The 20200-nt window shown below is 36.0% G+C and overlaps 1 protein-coding gene across 1 annotated transcript; it reads right to left on the bottom strand.

Annotated features, from left to right (window-relative positions):
* Nucleotides 1-1881: 1881 nt before the first annotated feature.
* Nucleotides 1882-19923, bottom strand: LOC144365503 (uncharacterized). The gene is made up of 6 exons (XM_078017209.1): nt 19759-19923; nt 17935-18015; nt 16726-16875; nt 10113-10239; nt 5780-5899; nt 1882-4792 (listed from the first exon to the last, which is right to left on the bottom strand). Exons 1-6 carry the CDS (start codon nt 19810-19812, stop codon nt 3183-3185), a joined length of 2142 nt encoding a protein of 713 aa, XP_077873335.1. The 5' UTR covers nt 19813-19923; the 3' UTR covers nt 1882-3182.
* Between the last annotated feature and the right edge of the window lie 277 nt (nt 19924-20200).

Below are 20200 nucleotides of genomic sequence, written 5' to 3'. Positions count from 1 at the left end.
AAGGCGCCCCCTAGGGCTGGACCATACTATGCAGCCACTTCTGCACAGTGGGATAGGACCTCTACTCTCACCTGTATTGTCTTAGTGAAACAGAAAGGGGGAGCTGTGGTGAGCCGTTCCTGTGGACTGTGGTCGCCATTACATGATAGCGCTGCCTCCGCTGTGGTTTGTGAAGGACAACTCCGTATCAGAGAGAGTTGGCGTATTGTCAACTCCTTATCAGAGAGAGTTGGCGTGTTGTTTTCTAGCACCCTGTGAGAAGGGTCCACGTGGCAGCTTCGCATTGGGGTTCGCGGTACTTTATTAAGGCTGGGAGGGGCATCCGAGGAGATTAGAAGAATTATTAGAAGAATATCAAGGGCCTGAATAAACTGCTGAAAGAAGATTCCTGAGTCGCGTCTTCCTTGCGGGCAAGGGGGTCGCGACAATCATCCTTTCTCTTAACTCTCACATTACCAGTATTAAATCATAAGGAGATTGAATACAGGCCTGAAGGCCATACCAGGAACCCTCTTTACACCCCTGCCTACAAACTTAGGCATAGGGCTATTAGTGTAATATAGGAATTCTGAGGCCGCAATTAAGCATCAAACATCTTTTTGGATACCACCTTCACTGGGGTTCCAATGAGTGAGCCACCAAGCCAGATGTATTGATAAATCAGCAAAATCAGCATTCTTTAGCTGTTTCATCAAGGATATGCAGACATCATACAGGCACATGGAAAGGGAAGATCTTTAGTATTTTCTTTAGACCTCTAGTACTGAATCTTTCCTCCAGGCCTTATATATAGTTAAAACTCTCATATTTAAAATGAAGCCAATTTTCTGAATAAAATAACATGGAGTGGAGACAAGCATGAAACCTAGAGATTTATCCTTTGGAATAAAATATATTGTGAATATTATTCTCCTAGAATTAATCATTATATTTCAATATTTATTTTCCCAAATAAAATTAAATAAAATGTTCGTGGGTGGTGTTTTGTTGACCCTAAGGACTCACATATAAAGAGAATATTGTGATTTTACTTTTTGAACAGGACTTGTAGATGAGAGTCTAGAGGTTTATTTCTATCAAAATTTTGTTTCTCTCTCTGTGGTGTCATGGGTTCCTGGAGCTGTAAGATCTGAAGAGGGACAGGGTTAGTTTATAGTATCTTAATTACTGGGTTGCAGAGGGGTCTGGGAGACCATGACACATGCTTCTATCACAAAATCTAATAATGTAACAAACATTATATTGTAAGTTATAAAATAGAATGAAAAAGGTCTATAAAATCACAATATATAATGAAATAAAAAATATGGGGGCATAAATGCTCCTATAGTGTGTCTTTTTCTTTTTACAATCATCATTTTACACGTATCTGGTTACACTTTTCTACTGAGTAGCCAAGACTATAGAGGTGGTCCTATATTGGGATGTTTTTCCTACACTTGAGGTCAGTCTAGTCTCCTCAGTGATGAACGTCATGGAATTCATGAGTAACTGCATGGTTTCTTCAGTCCAAGAGTCAGAATGGGCCTCTAGACTATGAGGATTCTCCAGGAAACATTGAGACTAATTCCCCCTTCAGTAACCCTCCTTTTACCTGAATATGCACGTTGGCTCCTAGTCTCTTGGACCTTTCTCATCTCCCTAACTGGGAGCTTGTATAACTCTCCAGAGTTGTAGATCCGTTAGGGAGTACTACAACTATACAAGGTGAAATGTTAAAGTCATAATTCAAACTAGGGAAATCTGGGCATTATTTAATATCCCTAGGTCCTTCCTATAACTGTCCGAAATTTTCGATAATTACAAAGATAATTTACATAAATAATATTCCCCAAATAAAACTTGATTAAACAAGAAATAATTAATGGACAAGTTATAGCATTATTTACCCAAGAGAATGTTTTACTATTGCATCCATCCATTAGCAAAGTGAATAGGGGAGGTATGTGACCTAATAACATCATTAAATGCATGACATGGTTAACATTAAGAAATACACACTTTTTATGTAGTAACAAATTACATATATAATGCAAATAAAAGTAAAAATGCTCTATACAACAGGCATGGTGGTCCATGCCTGTGACCCTTGAGAAACTACAGAAGGAGTTTTTCAAGTTCAAAGTCAGGCTTCATAACTTACTGAGGCCCTAACCAACTTAGCAGACCATATCTCTAAATAAAAATGATGAAAAAAATCTAGGGATATAGTTTACTGATTAAATGCCCCTAAGTTCAAATCTAAAAATTAAAAATTTACAACTTCATATAAACCTAAGACATTTCTGATGCAGAACTCTATATTTATATTTCCTTATTTCTACAATATCAGCTCAAGATGTTAAGAAATTTTCAGCAAATATCAAAAGCAATTGCCCATTTTCTACATTTAAATGATTCTTTCCCTCCTAGGGATGGGCTATAGATAAAAAAAAAATTACAATTGTTATATTTGTCAAGGTATTTTGTAATTATTTTGCTGTTATCTAAGGTACATACTTTGGACAAATGCTACTCCACATTTGCTAGAGGTATGAGGTCAGAAATTGAAAAATGTGTGAAACTGAATATAGTCTTGGACACATTCTTTGGGTTTCTATATGCTATAAATCTTCCAGTGTTTTAAAAATGTTTGATCAATGGCCAAAAGCTTTGCAAAAATTTTTCCACATTTCCTCTCACTCACATAAATTCTGAGGTCCTGAGTAGGGTGTGAACAATAGTTGGAGACTCTGACATCTATTTTACACTTATATAGTTTCTGTGCTATCATATGTCTGGTTTGAAATAGTGTTGAACTACTGTGAAATAAAGGTTGATTCATCCTTAAAGACACTGATGCAATGTTTTTCACTTGTAAAACTTCTCTCCAGAATAAAATCTATAATGTTTAGTAATATGTGATCTTCAATTTTAAAAGCTTTGCCGTTCTTCACATTTTAAGACTTCTCTCTAGTATAGGTTCTCTAGTGTCAAGTAAGTGATGATTGTTGATTAAAATCTTTGCCACATTCTCTACATTTGTAGGGCTTTTCTCCAGTCTGAATCCTGTTGTGGCCATCAAGATATGACTTTCTTTTAAAAGCTTTGCCACATCCTTTACATTTGTAGAGCTTCTCTCCAGTATGAATCCTGTTGTGGCGAACAAGCTGTATGTTTATAGTAAAACTCTTGCCACACAGTTAACATTTGTAGGGCTTCTCTCCAGTATGAATCCTGTTGTGGCAATCAAGATGTGTGTTTGTAGTACTAAAACTTTTGCCACACACTTTACAGTTGTAGGGCTTCTCTCCAGTGTGGATTCTCTGGTGCCGATTAAGTGATGGTTTTTGATGGAAACTCTTGCCACATATGTTACAGTTGTAGGGCTTCTCTCCAGTGTGGAGTCGCTGGTGCTGAGTAAGTGATGATTTTTGATTAAAACTCTTGCCACACTCTCTACATTTGTAGGGCTTCTCTCCAGTATGAATCCTGTTGTGGCGATGAAGATATGACTTACTTTTAAAAGCTTTGTCACATCCTTTACAGTTGTAGGGCTTTTCTCCAGTATGAATCCTGTTGTGGCAATCTAGATGTGTGTTTGTAGTAGTAAAACTTTTGCCACACACTTTACAGTTGTAGGGCTTCTCTCTAGTGTGGATTCTCTGGTGCCGATTAAGTGATGGTTTTAGATAAAAACTTTTGCCACATATGTTACAGTTGTAGGGCTTCTCTCCAGCGTGGAATCGCTGGTGCCGATTAAGTGATGGTTTCTGATGAAAACTCTTGCCACATATGTTACAGTTGTAGGGCTTCTCTCCAGTGTGGAGTCGCTGGTGCTGAGTAAGTGATGATTTGTGATGAAAACTCTTGCCGCATTCTTTACAGTTGTAGGGCTTCTCTCCAGTGTGGATCCTCTGGTGCCGAGTAAGTGATATTTTATGAGGAAAACTTTTGCCACATTCTTTACATTTGTAGGGCTTCTCTCCAGTGTGGACTCGCTGGTGCTGAGTAAGTGATGATTTCTGATTAAAACTCTTGCCACATTCTCTACATTTGTAGGGCTTCTCTCCAGTATGAATCCTGTTGTGGCAATCAAGATGTGTGTTTGTAGTACTAAAACTTTTGCCACACACTTTACAGTTGTAGGGCTTCTCTCCAGTGTGGATTCTCTGGTGGCGATTAAGTGATCGTTTTTGATGAAAACTCTTGCCACATATGTTACAGTTGTAGGGCTTCTCTCCAGTGTGGAGTCGCTGGTGCTGAGTAAGTGATGATTTTTGATTAAAACTCTTGCCACACTCTCTACATTTGTAGGGCTTCTCTCCAGTATGAATCCTGTTGTGGCGATGAAGATGTGACTTTCTTTTAAAAGCTTTGCCACATCCTTTACAGTTGTAGGGCTTTTCTCCAGTATGAATCCTGTTGTGGCCCTCAAGATGTGACTTTCTTCTAAAAGTTTTGCCACATTCATTACAGGTGTAGGGTTTCTCTCCAGTGTGGATTCGCTGGTGCTCAGTAAATGATGATTTATGATTAAAACTCTTGCCACACACTTTACATTTGTAGATCTTCTTTCCAGTATGAATTCTCTGGTGATTTTTAAGGCTTGGATTTTGACTAAAAGCTTCACAAATTTGTTTACATATGTGGGGCATCTCTAGAGGGTATGTGCACTGGTGACAAATAAGATTGGAGCTTTTATTAGTTTTGTCACATTCTTTGCATTTGCATGACGTATCTCCTGTATGAACACTGTGATGTTGACTAAAGTTCTTGAGTGTGTTGCATTCTTCACATTGGTAGGTCTTCTCTGCAGAATAAATTTTTTGATGTTGAGTAAGAGTTGAAAAATTTTTTAAGGCTTTGCAACACTTTTTACATTTACAGGCCTTTTCTTCAGTAAAAATGCTCTGATGCTTAACAAATTGTAACCGAATTTCACTAAAAGTTTTTCTGCATTCTTTAAATTTGGTTTGTCACTGTCATCATATCTACTGTGTTTAGAATTTGTTGAGCAAGCCAATGCTTTGATATATTCCTTAAACTTATAGGGCTCCCTTTCTCTATAAATTCTCTTGTATTGAGCAAGCTCTGCACTGTGATTAAGAGCCCTTTCACATGCCTTACACTTGCAAGTTTTGTCTTGACTATGAATATTTGGATGAGTAATAGTTTTTGAGCACTGAAGCAAGACTTTCCCACATTTTTCATCATGGTAAATTTCCTTTAGAAAATGACTAGGAGTTTCTCTATATTCATAATTTTTATCACCAATGTAAATATACTGGTAATTACTCACGGTACATACATGGCTAATGGTGTTACTTATAGCACTTTCCAGAAATCTATCATAATTGTCATTGAGCAATAGTGGGGAAGTAGAAATCTTTCTACAATTCTTAACATTGTCCATTTGTGAACAAGGAGAAATTACTGTTTTGTTGCAGAAAAATGGACATTTTGTAAAGAAACTCTCAAAAGTATCACTTTTAGAAATGTGTCTTTCAGTTTCAAATATCTTTTCTGTGCAAATATTTGACTGGAAGTTTAACTCAGTGCTACAATTATAATTGGCTAAGATAAAAACTTATGCATGGATCAGATTTCTTTTCAAATTTTCCACATTTCCTTTTGGAAAATGGCTGTGGATATATTCTTAAAGACACACAGCTCCTCAAAAGTAAGTGGAATGGATTGAATTTTTTTTCAGATATTGTTTCTGGTGTCTTGTGACCATAAATAGGGACTACTAATTGGTTTTTTCCATTATAATACAATTTTTGAACTTTACTCTCACCTATATTTTCCCATTGTTTTCTTAGTGGTAAATAATCTAGGGCCGACTTTCCATATCTTCCCTCTCCCTCTTTTATTCTTTGCTCTGGTGAAATTTCTTGAGGACGATGAGAAGTCATGGCTGAAATAAATAAAAATAACAATCATGTTTACTTGCTATACTGGGCTGATTATATTTTGCAAACATAGGAATTTACAGCAATAAAGGAACATCAGCAGGGGTGTGGATTATTAAATCCAAGTCCATCGTTACTGCAGAAATATATAAATCAAATAAAAATGTACACAGAAAATTACTTTGAAAACTTTCCAAATCATCTTAGTGTTCATAGTATCCAAGATGAGTACCTTACTATGGAGAGTTATATTGTAGAAGACGACAAATTGTGTTTTATAAGCCTTTCCTCCTTCACAATATATTTCTTCTGTTTCATTAAAAAAAATAAGAAACATGAATATTTGGAGATTGTTCAAAAAGGGGTTCCTGCTTACCAACAGAAAAAAATGGCAAAATCAACTGTAAGAAAAGTAAAAGTTATTAATTACTCAGGGGAATATTAAATTATCATTTAAAAGAAGTTTACTGTACTAAACCAACACACAAAAAACAGAATAAAATTTAGTAAAGAATTGTTAATAAGCAGAAAATGTGTGTTTAAAGACTTTGTTTAGAAAATGTCTGAAAGAGTCAGGGGTGGTTTTACATAGCAACATAGGAGGTTGAGCCAGAGGATCAAAATTTCAAGGCAGTCAAAGTAAAAATGCAAAGTGGTAAAGTGCCCTTACGTTCTCTTTCCAGTACTAATAAAAACATCTCATAAAATAGGAAAAATAAAACATCCAAGCAGCTCAATTATCTCCAAGTTGTAAAGACTCAAAGCAGGTTTTTAATCCAAGTTTTAAAACTCAGAATATCGAGAGCATCCAAGAGAAAAAGATGGGTCACCTAGAAATGGGTAACTATATAATTTTTAAATCCTTAGTCAAAACTTCACAAGAGAGCTATTGTCAAGGCATGAAAGAATAAAATTATCAATGAAGACATTATATTCAAAACTGCTATCTTTCAAAAGAGAAGGGAAATAAAGACTTTAAAGAGATAAAAATGAACAGAATATTCATCAACATTAGATCTGTTCTCCACAAAGTACTAAAGGTAATCCTTCATACTAAAATGTAAGTGTGCACAGCAACACAAGTCATATGAAATTCTAAACATTTCTTGGCATAAACAATTCTATTTTATTGTAATGATGGGTCTCAAAATATGTAATTTTGCAATAGAATATGAAAGACAAAAGCATAAAAACAAAACAGTTAATAGGCATATAAACCTGCAACAATAATATAATTTTGAAAGGACACATAAATATATTCAATTTTTTTAATAAAGTGAAGTCAAGTTGATACTCATACAAAGTATGAGTAGGAGATTCTTCATTTTTAGATTTTTTTTTTTTTGTTGGCAAATGCAAGATTACAAAATCTGATCAAAACAAACCTTGGCTATCTGAATTAATATAAAAATTACACCTGAAGGTAGTCCACAGGATACTCTAAGTCTAAGGACACACACATACTGAAAGAAAAAGAATATAAGAATGACACATACAAAAATGACTGAACAAAACCTGGGCTGTCTAAATGATAGTACACAAAACATATTTTAAGACAGTTACAGGACATAGAAGACATTTTAAATTTTAAAAAACCTTTGAAAAGAGGAAAAAATTGAGAGAAGGAACCTTTTCCTAGGATTAAGAGTAAATACATTGGCAATGTACATCCTACTTCCCAAACACAAAAAGAAAACATTGAGAGAGTTGAATGAAAACAAAGACTCACTGTCATCCTAGGAGACATCAATCCCCACTTACTGAAAAGGGAAATACAGTGAAGCAAAATGGTAATTGCAAAGCATGAGACTTTGAAAATATTTTGAAACTATTGTAGACTAATAGAATCCCTGTTTTTAATCGCAAGTGGGATATTATGTTGGATAGACCAATTTTATGTATTAATACAAAGGTAAATAAATACTTAAGTGATAGTTATTTTGTAACAAACATGGAATAAAAATTTAAAGTGAAAAGTGATAAGGATGTTCAAAAGTCCCTAAATATGTGTCAGTTGATTGAACACTCTTGGGCATGCTGTTGTTCAAAAATTGAACGGTAAAATTAAAAGATGCTTATACTACTTAAAGTTAACAACAGGCTCCAGGTAATATTTGTCAAACTCCCATTGTTAATTTTTTTTTTTTTGCAGAGAAATCTATCCTTTAAATTGTATGAATATCCCACAAAATACAAATATAAATAGAAGAATATTTCCCTGCCCAAAAATATACTAAAAGTTACAGCATTCAATTGTAAATGCAGGCATGGTGTTAGATACATGGAGTTCTGAGTGAGTGTGGTAATAAGCCCTCACATCAATAGCAAATTAAAAACATTGCACACCAGTGTTGTTACCCTATTATATAACAGAGCCATCATGGGGGATGCAAACCAAATATTCCTTGAAAAGAATAGATGAGACAATTTGGAATATAGAAACTATAGAACTTTGAAGTCTAATTATATATTTTACAAAATGTATGTACAGTAGGTTAACTGAAATATGTCACAGAAAGAATATCGCAGAATTCTATGAATATGACATTTCTAAACTAAAAAAGAAGCTTTCTGAACAAAAGAGAATGGTTTTGTGATGGGGTGACAGAAATGAGCCCTTGCTTCTTAGGAACTGATATTTTTTTGAGATGTAAAGTTTTTAGAGTTACATAGCATAACAATTTGAATTAATGTTACTGAACTGTCTATTTAAAATTTTGGAGACAGTAACTTTTATTATGTAGTTTTGATAACAATAAAAATTAAAAGATAAAGAGATTTGCAACGTTTCTCAAGCTACATTTAAAATAATGTGGTCTTCATCCTATAAATAAGAACAAATTCATCAATATACAAATGATGGGCATGCATATAATCTCAGCTACTAGGAAGTCTGAGGCAGGAGAATTACAATTTCAAGACATCCTCAATAATGTAGTGAGAACCTCTCTCCAACTATGAATGAAAAGGAGCTTGGGGTGTAGATCAGCTTTAGAGTATCACTGCCATCAATCCCCATTACACTTACATATAGACAACTTCAATTTCTACATACATGGGCAGAATGAAAACCCAATCAAGATAAAATACAAAAGTCATAGACAAAAGGGGTTTAATATTTATACGAGCAAAAGCACATATAACATTATTGGCAATATCAACCAGGGTCATGCATATCGTAATCTGTGAAGCAATTAACTGATATGAGGAAACTCAGTCTGTAACAGGGAACCTACTGGACACAATGAAAAAATAAGAAAAAAAAATTAACCATCCAAATTGTAAATATCCACAGATGTATTATTTTACAAATCCTCTTATTCAACTACAACTTACACCATCTCTCAAAAGAGCAGTCTTTGCTATCTTGACATTCATTCCATGGCAGATAATTTCACAGAAAATCCATTACACATATTCAGAAAAAACTCTGATAAGAAAATTTTAGTGAAAAAAATGTACAAATAAGATCAGAGAAACTGACTTATGATAGTAATGTATTACAATGGGTTGACCTAGAGGTCTCCAGAAATGTGCAAAAATTTCCTATAAATAATGGAAGAGAGGCTGGAGTTGTAGACTAGTGGTAGAGCACTTGCCTAGCACATATAAGGCCCTGGGTTTGATCCTCAGCACCACATATGAATAAATGGGAAATTCATTAACAACTAAAAAATATTTTTAAAAATTATGGAAGAGCCGTCAGATAATATTGACACTCACAAGGCATGGGGAGTGTTTTGTTGTTAATTTGCATGTATGGAGACATTACTAGAGGAAAAGCCAGAGACTAGGTAATTTTGAAGCACAAAACACAGGACAGATTCTTCTATGATAATAAGAGAAAGAAATCAAAGCTTCTCAAAAATCTTTTCTTCTGGATAACTTCTCAATCAACCTTTTTGAATTTAGGCTTCCTCCTCTACTTCAACTATGTCCTCAAAGCTATATGTGGGCCACAGGATTTGACATCACAGCATTCCTCTAAGTCAACGATATGTCAAGTGAAGGATGTATATCATGCCAACAAAGGTAAACATTAAGGATGAAAAGAAACATCATTAACATTTTCTTGTCAGCACCAAGAACTTCCCCATCTTTTTTATGGAAAGCATGAATCTGAATCTCTTTCTTATGGTGAAGTTCCCAAAAGATATACTTCAAGGGAAGAAAATTAAATAATGATAATTAGGAATTGTGAAGGAAAGTTATGCTCACCCACAAAGACCAGGTTGCTGTAGGTCTCCAACATCACTTCTCTATATAAATTCTGCTGAGCAAAATCCAGGCATTCCCATTCCTCCTCAGAGAAATCAATGGCCACATCCCCGAATGTCAATGGCTCCTGAAATAAAAATTGTTACATCAATAGAACTTGGACCAAACCATTAATCAGTTTTTAATTTGAAATAAGAGTTAGTAGAATTGCCTGTCATGTAGGAGAGTGACTTTAATTATGTAATAAGATACTTTACATTATCTAATTAAGAGAAAAATACATAAGTCCAAAAACAGTATATATACTCCATATCAGAGTGAAGTGAAGGATATATACCATAATCCAAGCACTGAATAAAAGTCCAACTCCTAATTCTTCTGCCATCAGTGAATGTGAAATTTGGCAGACATTCCAGATGCAAATAAGACTTGTCAAAGATATTCTCATAAGATAATTGTGCCCAAGGGAGACAAAAAGAGTGGTAAAAAAGCTTTTGAAAACAGTCTGGTTGGTATTCTCTCTGCTTTGTATCCATGAGATAGATTGAGCTCCCCAATACAATTAGTTTCAAGTACGATCCATGACACATTCCCAATGTGTAAAATATTCACAAAATATTAATATTTAGAGACATGTAAAGTGACACTTCCACCTCGTGAAAAGACAAACTTGAAATATTTCAAGTTCTATAAGCAGTTCAACGAGTCAATCAATTTGGTACAAAAGAATGAACGATCGGTTATAGAAGACTTCAAGGAGGAGATTAAAAAATTCTTAGAGGTAAACAAGAACATAGACACAACATATCAAAATCTCTTGGACACTATGAAAGCAGTACTAAGGGGAAACTTCATAGCATGGAGTTCATTCCTTAAAAGAAGAAAAAGTCAATAATTGATCTCATACTTCATCTCAAAGCCCTAGAAAAACAAATCAACAGCAAAATCAGTAGAAGGCAAGAAATAATTAAAATCAGAACTGAAATTGAATTAAAAGAAACAATTAAACCTTGAAAAAAAGTTGGTTCTCTGACAGAACCTTAGCTATGCTAATGAAAAGAAGGAGAGAGAAAATTCAAATTACCAGCATACATGATGAAAAAGGCAATATCACAACAGACACTACAGAAATGGAGGGGATAATTAGAAATTATCTTGAAAATGTATAACCCAATAAAATAGAAGACATTGAAGGCATCAACAAATTTCTTAAGTCATATGATATTCCCAGACTGAATCAGGAAACATACACTATTTAAACAGACTAATATTAAATGATGAAATAGAAGCTGCCATCAAAAGCTCACCAACCAAGGAAAGCCCAGGACCAGATGGATACACAGCCGAGTTCAACAAGACCTTTAAAGAAGAACTAAAAAAGCACCAATGCTCTTCAATTTATTTCAGGAAATAGAGAAAGAAGCAGCACTTCCAAACTCTTTCTATGAGGCCAATATCACCCTGATCCCAAAACCAGGCCGGGACAAAGGAAAGAAAGAAAACTTCAGGTCAATATCTCTAATGAACATTGATGCAAAAATTCTGAATAAAATTCTGGCAAATTGAATACAAAAACATATTAAAAATGTTGTACACCAAGATCAAGTGGGGTTTGTCCCAGGGATACAGGGTTGGTTCAACATACGGAAATCAATAAAGGTAATTCATCACATCAATAGACTTAAAAATAAGAATCATGATCATCTCAAGAGACACAGAAAAGCCATTTGACAAAATACAGCACCCTTTCATGTTCAAAACATTAGAAAAACTAGAGATAACAAGAACATATCTCAACATCATGAAGGCTATCTACACTAAGCCTCAGGCCAACATCATTCTAAATGAGAAAAATTAAAGGCATTCCCTCTAAAAACTGGAACAAGACAGGTATGCCCTCTTTCACCGTACTTTCTATTCAACATACTTCTTGAAACAGTGGCCAGAGCAAGTAGACAAAAGAAGTTAAAGGAGTAACTACAGGAAAAGAACTTAAATTAGCACTATTTGTTGACAATACGATTCTATAACTAGAAGACCCCAAAAGCACCACCAGAAAACTTCTAGAACTAAAAAATAAATTCAGCAAGGCAGCAGGATATAAAATCAACACCCATTAAACAAAGGCATTTCTGTATATCAGTTAGAAAGCCTCGAGAAGGAAATGAGAAAAACTACCCCATTTACAGTAACTTTAAAAAAAGAAAAAATAAGATACTTGGGAATCAACAAAAGAGGTGAAATATCTATACAATGAAACCTACAGAACCCTAAAAAAAAGAAATCAAAGACGACCTTAGAAGATGGAAAGATCTACCTTACTCTTGCATAGGCAATATTAATATTATCAAAATGACCACATTACCAAAAGCACTATACAGATTTAATGCAATTCTGATCAAAATCCCAATGATATTTCTCATAGAAAAAGTAAAAGCAATCATGAAAATCATCTGGAAAAATAAGAGACCCAGAATAGCTAAAGCAATTCTAAGCAGGAAGAGTAAAGCAGATAGTATCACTATACCAGATCTTAAACTATACTACAGAGAAATAGTAACAAAAACAGCATGGTATTGGCACCAAAACAGCTGGTATATTGACCAATGATACACAATAGAGGACACAGAGACTAACCCACAAAATCACAATTATCTTATATGAGACAAAGGTGCCAAGAACATGCATTGGAGAAAAGATAGCCTCTTCAACAAATGATGCTGGGAAAACTAGAAATTCATTTGCAAAAAAAATAAAATTAAATTAAACCCCTAACTCTCACCATGCACAAAACTCAACTCAAAGTGGATCAAGGACCTAGGATTTAAACCAGAGACTCTGCATCTAATAGAAGAAAAAGTAGGCCCTAATCTTCATCATGTGGGGCTAGGCCCCAACTTCCTTAATAAGATGCCTATAGCACAAGAATTAAAACCAAGAATCAACAAATGGGATGGATTGAAACTAAAAAGTTTCTTCTCAGCAAGAAAAAGAAAAACAATCGGAGGTGAACAGAGAGCCTACATTCTAGGAGCAAATTTTTATCCCTCATACATCAGATAGAGAACTAATGTCAACGGTATATAAATAACACAGAATGCTAAGCACCAAAAAAAAAACAAAAACAGATAATCCAGTCAAGAAATGGGCCAAAGACCTGAACAGACACTTCTCAGAAAAGGACATAGAATCAATCAATAAATATATGGAAAAATGTTCATCATCTCTTGCAATTAGAGAAATGCAAAGCAAAATCACTCTAAGATATCATCTCATTCCAATAATAACAGCAGCTATTTTGAAGACCAACAACAAGTGTTGTTGAGGATGTGGGGGGAAAGGTACACTCATACACTTCCGGTGCGATTGCAAGTTGGTGCAGCCAATATGGAAAGCAGTATGGAGATTCCTTGGAAATCTGGAAATGAAACCACCATTTGACCCAGCTATTCCTCTTCTCGGACTATTCTCAAAGGACTTGAAAACAGCATACTACAGGGACACAGCCACGTCAATGTTTATAGCAGCACAATTCAGAATAGCAAACTGTGAAGCCAACCCAGATGCCCTTCAGTGGATGAATGGATAAAAAATATGTGGCATATATACACAATGGAATTTTACTCAGCAATAATAAAATCATGGCAATTGCATGTAAATGGATGGTATTGGAGAAGTGAAGTTAGTCAATCCCAAAAAACAAATGCTGAATGGTTTCTCTTATATAAGGAAGCTGAATATAGTGGGGAAGGGAGGGGGAGCATGGGAGGAATAAATGAATTCTACATCTATTAGAGGGGTGAAAGGGGAGGGGAAGTAGGTAGGGGATTAGCAGTGATAGTGGAATGTGATGACATCATTATCCAAAGTACATGTATGAAGACACAAATTGGTCCCAACATCCCTTATATACAACCAGAGATATGAAAAATTGTGCTGTATACATGTAATAAGAATTGTAATGCATTCCACTGTCATTGTTTTAAATCAAAAAATAAAAATAAAAAACACACTTCAACCTGTGTGAAGATCAAGGACAAATCCTTTCAACCACTCACCAAGACATTGAACTGCATTGTTTTTTTAGTTCTCAGCTGCAGGAAGAGCAGGAATATATGTGAATTTCAATACCTGACACCCACTGGGATATATTTGGGTGAAATACAAGAGACAGAACATGGATGGTAGGTAAGGTGCAGAATATCTGGGAGGCAGAAAAAAGTTATCATCAAAGCAATAGACATTCTCAAGCTCAGCAGGTAGTACCTGTGATGACAAATGTCAATCCCAGCCTAATTCTTGCCTACATTAACACAGACCCTCACTTCATGCATAGGGAATACTGGTCATCAGCAATTTAAGAGGTATTTAACCAAATTTAATATACTACACAACGTATTTTTGCAATGCACATTTTCAATAAAAGTCACACAATTTTTACTTCAATATTGAGTTATTTAATTTCTTTTACATTTGTTATGATTTTAGAGTCAGCTGGGTAATTTTTACAAAATGACTTTTGGATTTTGGCCTCATTATTTTGAATCTGCAGACCCACTGTGGAATATTGTGGTTTTAACAAAATCAAACTTTTGATCATTGAATATTAACTGTTTTCCCAATTTTTTTTTTTGCATTTTACTTTCCCCTTTATTTTTACTTTGCAATGAACAGTTCTTTGTTATTACTTTCATTTTAAATTATTTTTCCTATATTTGTGAATGGACTTATGCCTCAATTTTAACACTGCCCATTGGTAGTGTGTATAAATTATATGACTTAATGTTGACCATTTAACCCATAACATTATTGAATTAATTTAGGTCTTATGTTTCATTAGTGCATGGAAATTGCTTAGAAATATTATAGAAATAAGAATATCATCTGCATATGCTACTTGACTTTTGATGTATAAAATGCTGTTCAATATTCTCAGAACAATATTTAGATGTCAGGAAACCATACATTTTTTTTTTTCTTTTTCTAAAACTAAATTGTCAAACACTTAGGTTCTCACCATTAAATATGAAAACAGTTCACAGCTGCCCTTTAGTGGATTGAAAAAGAATTGTCCTCTGGTCTTAACTGGCCATAGATTTACAATAAATTACATAAGTATGTAATCTGCCAAAAGCTTTTCTCTATCAAAATGATTTTTGGAAACTTACATATTGTCCCCCTTGGTCATAAAGCCCAATCTTTCTTTTTGTTGTTATTCTCAGTTTTCTAGGGGTTTGAATATCTGGGTCAACATCTATAGGAAGATGGTCTGCAATTTCCATTCTTTTGTTGTGTTATTTGGTATTTCTGGCCTTACAGAAAGAATTAGTCCATTTTTTTCTTCTATTTTTAGATGAAATCATGAATTATTCTTACTGATCTCTTATTACATAATTGCCAGAAATCACCTGTGAAGGCACCTTCTTTTTAAAAAATGTGATTACTGTTTGGTTTTTTTGGTGGGTTGATTTTTGGAGCTGGATTTTTGCCAGGTTGGCCTCATATTCCTTAGCCCAAATCCTCCTCCCACTGTAGCCTCACAGGTTGCCAGGACTAGTGGCTTGTGCTACCATGATCAGCTTTTCAGCTACTCATAAAAATATCTGCAATTAAGTTAAATGTTAATTTGTAGGTCTACTTTATATTTCTTCACATCTGGGTCTACTAATGTATTCTATTGATTCCTGAAGTAATTTTCAAAGTTGATGATTATCTTGCAATTTATCCATATGTTGTTGTTTTCCAGGCTTCAGACTTTCTTGGCAATTAAGGTGGAATGATGAGAAAGCACAATGTGGGGAAATGAGAACTGGCATTTTGTGAATTGAACAATGTCTCAGGATGCCTGTGCAGGACAGAGAGTGTGCACACATAATCCTGTGAGATAAGTGAAGCAGAGAAGCTAAAGTAAATTATAATTTTAGTTAGCCTAATTAATATTCTTGAGTAGGTTTTATATGTCTTGAAACACTTGTTTAATTTTTAGGGCAGAATCTAAGTATTTTACCATATTTAAATTAGGTTATTAAAGGATTTTTTTTTTTTTTTGGTGAGTTGTATAAATTTCATATATTTTGGATGTTGAGCTTTTATCAGACATGTGGCTAGCAATGATTCTTTCACCCACAGTCTACTTTTACATTTCATTGATTGATTCCTTTGCTGCACAGAAGCATTTTTAGCTTTATATAGTCTCATCTATCTCTTTATTTTTCCTTGCACATTCTCAAGAGGTTCTATTTAAAACCATTGCCAACGTGAATGAAAAAAATTCTTCTCATTTTCTTCTAGAAATTTTATGATTTCAGGTTATATCAGAATGAACTATAACCACATGCTCGTGGGCTATTCTCAAAATGTTGGTAGGTAACACATACTGCAGAAGATATGCAGAAAAGGAAACACTTTGACATCCTTGCCAGAAATATAAATTTGAATAGATATTTAAAAAACTATAAGGGCTATTTTTCAAAAAATTAAAACTAGAGATGCCATATGACCCAGACATTTTGTTGAGAATATGCCTGTATTTTTCAAGGTTCTTCAGAAAATGAGAATAAAATACATAAAAAATGGATGTGTGTATAGAAGGGAGCTTCTTATATTTACTTACATAATCATGGGAGGAATAGTCACCAAATGTTTGCCTGCAGAATGGCAACACTGGGAAACTGGTAAGAGCTTGGTCCAAGATGCTGGAAGCTTCATAATGTGAGGAATCAAATGAAGCAGCTGTGGTCCAGGACAGAGGACTTAAAAGACCCTGGTAAATGAAAAAACAAATAACCCAATCAACAACTGGGCCAAGGACCTGAACAGACACTTCTCAGAAGATATACAATCAGTAAATATATGGAAAAAGGCTCATCATCTCGAGCAATCAGAGAAACACAAATAAGAAGTACTTTAAGATATTATCTCACTCCAGTCAGAATGGCAGCTATCATGAAGACACGTAATAAGTGTTGGCGAGGATGTGGGGAAAAGGTACACTCATACACTCCTGATGGGAATGCAAATTGGTGCATTGACCCAGCTATCCTACTCCTCAGTCTATACCCAAAGGACTTAAAAACAGCACACTACAGGGACACAGCCACATCAATGTTTATAGCAGCACAATTCATAGTAGCTAAACTGTGGAGCCAACCTAGATGCCATTCAGTGGATGAATGCATAAAAACAAATTTGGCATTTATACACAATGGAATATTACTCAGCACTAAAAGAGAATAAAAACATGGCATTTGCCAGTAAATGGATGAAGTTGGAAAATATTATGCTAAGTGAGGTTAGCCAATCTCAAAAAAACAAATGCCAAATATTTTCTCTGATATATGGGGGTGACTCACAGTGGGGTAGGGAGGAAGAGCATAGGAGGATTAGAATAATTCTACATAGGGCAGAGGGGTGGGAGGGAAATGGAGGGGGAAAGAGATTAGCAAGGATGGTGGAAGGTGATGGTTATCATTATACAATGATATGATCGACATCATTATTCAAAATACATGCATAAAGACTTGATTTGGGTGTCAACATACCTTACATACAAAGAGAGGTGAAAAATGGTATTATACATGTGTATTAAGAAATGTAATGCAGAAGAAATGAGTACATGTATAATGGCATAAGATGACATGAATGTACTTTATATACAGAGATATGAAACATTGTGCTCTATGTGTGTAATAAGGATCATAATGCATTCCACTGTTATCATATATTAAAAAAATAATAAAAACAATATATAAAATTAAATCATGATGTAAAAAACATCCTAAAAGAAGAAATTGTAATATAGGATGCATGTGGCGCTACATACCTGATATATCCAGTGGTCTGGAGGCTGAGGCAGGGGGATCACAATTGTGAAGCTGATCCCACCAACTGAGTGAAACCCTGCCTAAATTAAAAAATATATATATATATATATATATATATATATATATATATGGAATAGTAATTTTAAAAAATTAAATTAAGAAATAAATTAAAAATATAAATTTTTAAGTAAAAATTTAAAAGGAGCTGAGAATATAGTTCAGTAGTAGGACACCCTGGAAATTCCATCCAGAAATAACCATTTCTGGCAATCAGCCACATTTTTTTTTTTGCCATATTGCATACAGTTTGACAAATACTATGAAACACATATCAGTTTTATATTGATCATATAAATGTCACATTTTGCATATCACCATATTTTTAAAAGGACACCTGCAGAATTTGAAAAAATGCAAATGCAGATCAGCACATAAGAGATTGAATGATAAAATTCCTCCTTATAAAGATGGCCACTTCCCTCAGGTTCATCTAGGATAACACCCCATCAAACTTTCAGCATGATTTCCTTTTCATTGAAGAAGGGACCAGAGCAAACAGTTTGAAAAGTCTCCTGGAAAGTTAAATTGAATGAAATTATCCAAGAATTCTGAACTCTAAGAGCAAAATCAGGAACTAACATTACCAGGCACTAATGCATGTCATAAAATTATCATTTTGCAGTAATTTGAGGACCAAAAAAATTCAAAATGCAGAAATTTCATAGATGACTCCATATGTATGTAAATGTCAATTTTATTATGAAGTGCAATGAAAAGGCCTAGATAAATGAAACCATCTCCTGGAGAGGATTTGATGTGAGTGAACAAGACAACCCAGCATGAAGGGAGGTGTGGGAACTGGAGGTCCAGAGCACTGGTAGGGCTTGGGTGGAGGACGTGCACGGTACTGAATTATACTCCAGCACCCTGAAGAAGCACATGTTGAGCAGGATTAAGTTTCAAAATTATACCAGAATTAGGAGGCTCCTGGTATAATTTGGTATAACTGTTACAATTATCATCAAGGAATCATGACGTCAACAGAGTCCACCCACGAACCCACGTGGATGTAAAAATCATACACTTAATTGCAATGGAAAAGTCATTATCCATCAAACCCTAACCAGGCCACCCTCAGCATCTTAGCTACACCTGCGCTCAGAATAAAAACTAAAAACTACCAGGGTCAGAGCTGAGTGGTAAAGCACCCTTCTGTTAACTACCAAAACAAAAAACAAACTCCACAAAACTAGCTCAGGAATAAGCGGATCCCTGTACACCGCAGCTCCCCTGCTGCAGGAAAACGGGGTTTGGAGGATTTTGCATTTTATTTAGAGGCAGGGTCTCATCTAGCTGAGTCTCTAAGTGCCTCGCCAAGTTGCCAAGGCTGGCCTTGACCTCACAGTCCTCCTGCATCGGCCTCTCCCCACCCTTCCCAGCCTCTGGGATGACAGGTGTGTGCCAACGCTGGGCTAGGAGATTGGATTCTTCTAGTGGTCCCACCTGTCAATCACCTCAGCCCCCGGAGAGGCCAGGCAGCCACGCTCACCTGCCACATAAGACTTGAGCGGGGGCTAAGGCTGCCCCCAAGGTATGGGGAGGCCGCGAGGGGTCTCCGCAACTGTCACGCTCCCCACCCGGCTGGCCAGGGGGACTGAAGGGCACTGACCCCGAGGGGCTCAGGCCTGCTGCCGCAGAGAACGCCCAGAGTCGGAGTGGGCCAGCTCAGGCTCCCGCCACTGCAGGTCCGGCAGGACGGCCTCCCTGCCTGGCCTACCTCCCAAGCCTCCCTGTCCAGGCACCAGGTGCCACTGCACACTCACCATTTCCTGGTTCCCAGCAGCCAAGCCTGCCCTGAGGAGCTTCGGACCCTGCATGGCGGGGTCACCCGGGGTCCTGGGCAGGAGCAAAGCCTGGAGTCCAACTGCAGTAATCTGAGGGGAACCGCGGACCTCAGAGAAATAAAACTCTTCCGGATCGCGGAAGCCCGCCCCTTGCTCGCTGGCTGCGCTCAGGATTGGACAGCCCTCAGGGTCGGACAGCGCTCAGGATTGGACAGCGCTCAGAACCGGGGCTTCTGATTGGACAGGGCGTCAGTCAGTCTCCGCTCTCCCCAGCCTGAGCCCAGCCAGCCTTCTTTTTGAGTGATAGAGGGGTGATATCCGCTCCAGGCAAGAAGGAGACCAGAATGGCAGGGTTGGGCTGCAGCTTTTTTCTTTTTCTTTTGAAGTCTGGGCATTGGGTTAGGGTTAGGGTACCAGAATT

Source organism: Ictidomys tridecemlineatus, chromosome 7 (genome assembly GCF_052094955.1).
Source record: "Ictidomys tridecemlineatus isolate mIctTri1 chromosome 7, mIctTri1.hap1, whole genome shotgun sequence".
In the NCBI taxonomy this organism is placed as follows: Eukaryota; Metazoa; Chordata; class Mammalia; order Rodentia; family Sciuridae; genus Ictidomys; species Ictidomys tridecemlineatus.
Note: the sequence above shows the minus strand (reverse complement) of the source record. Positions and strands in the feature narration are given on the sequence as shown.

Bases quoted from the DNA above. Each gene is read 5' to 3' on its own strand.
- LOC144365503 (XM_078017209.1), bottom strand. From the start codon at position 19,812: ATGCAGGGTCCGAAGCTCCTCAGGGCAGGCTTGGCTGCTGGGAACCAG. The intron at 18,016-19,758 runs GTGAGTGTGCAG...TTTTTAATTTAG, and splicing joins CTGCTGGGAACCAGGAAATG to GCAGGGTTTCACTCAGTTGG. The intron at 16,876-17,934 runs GTATGTAGCGCC...TTCATTTACCAG, and splicing joins CAGACCACTGGATATATCAG to GGTCTTTTAAGTCCTCTGTC.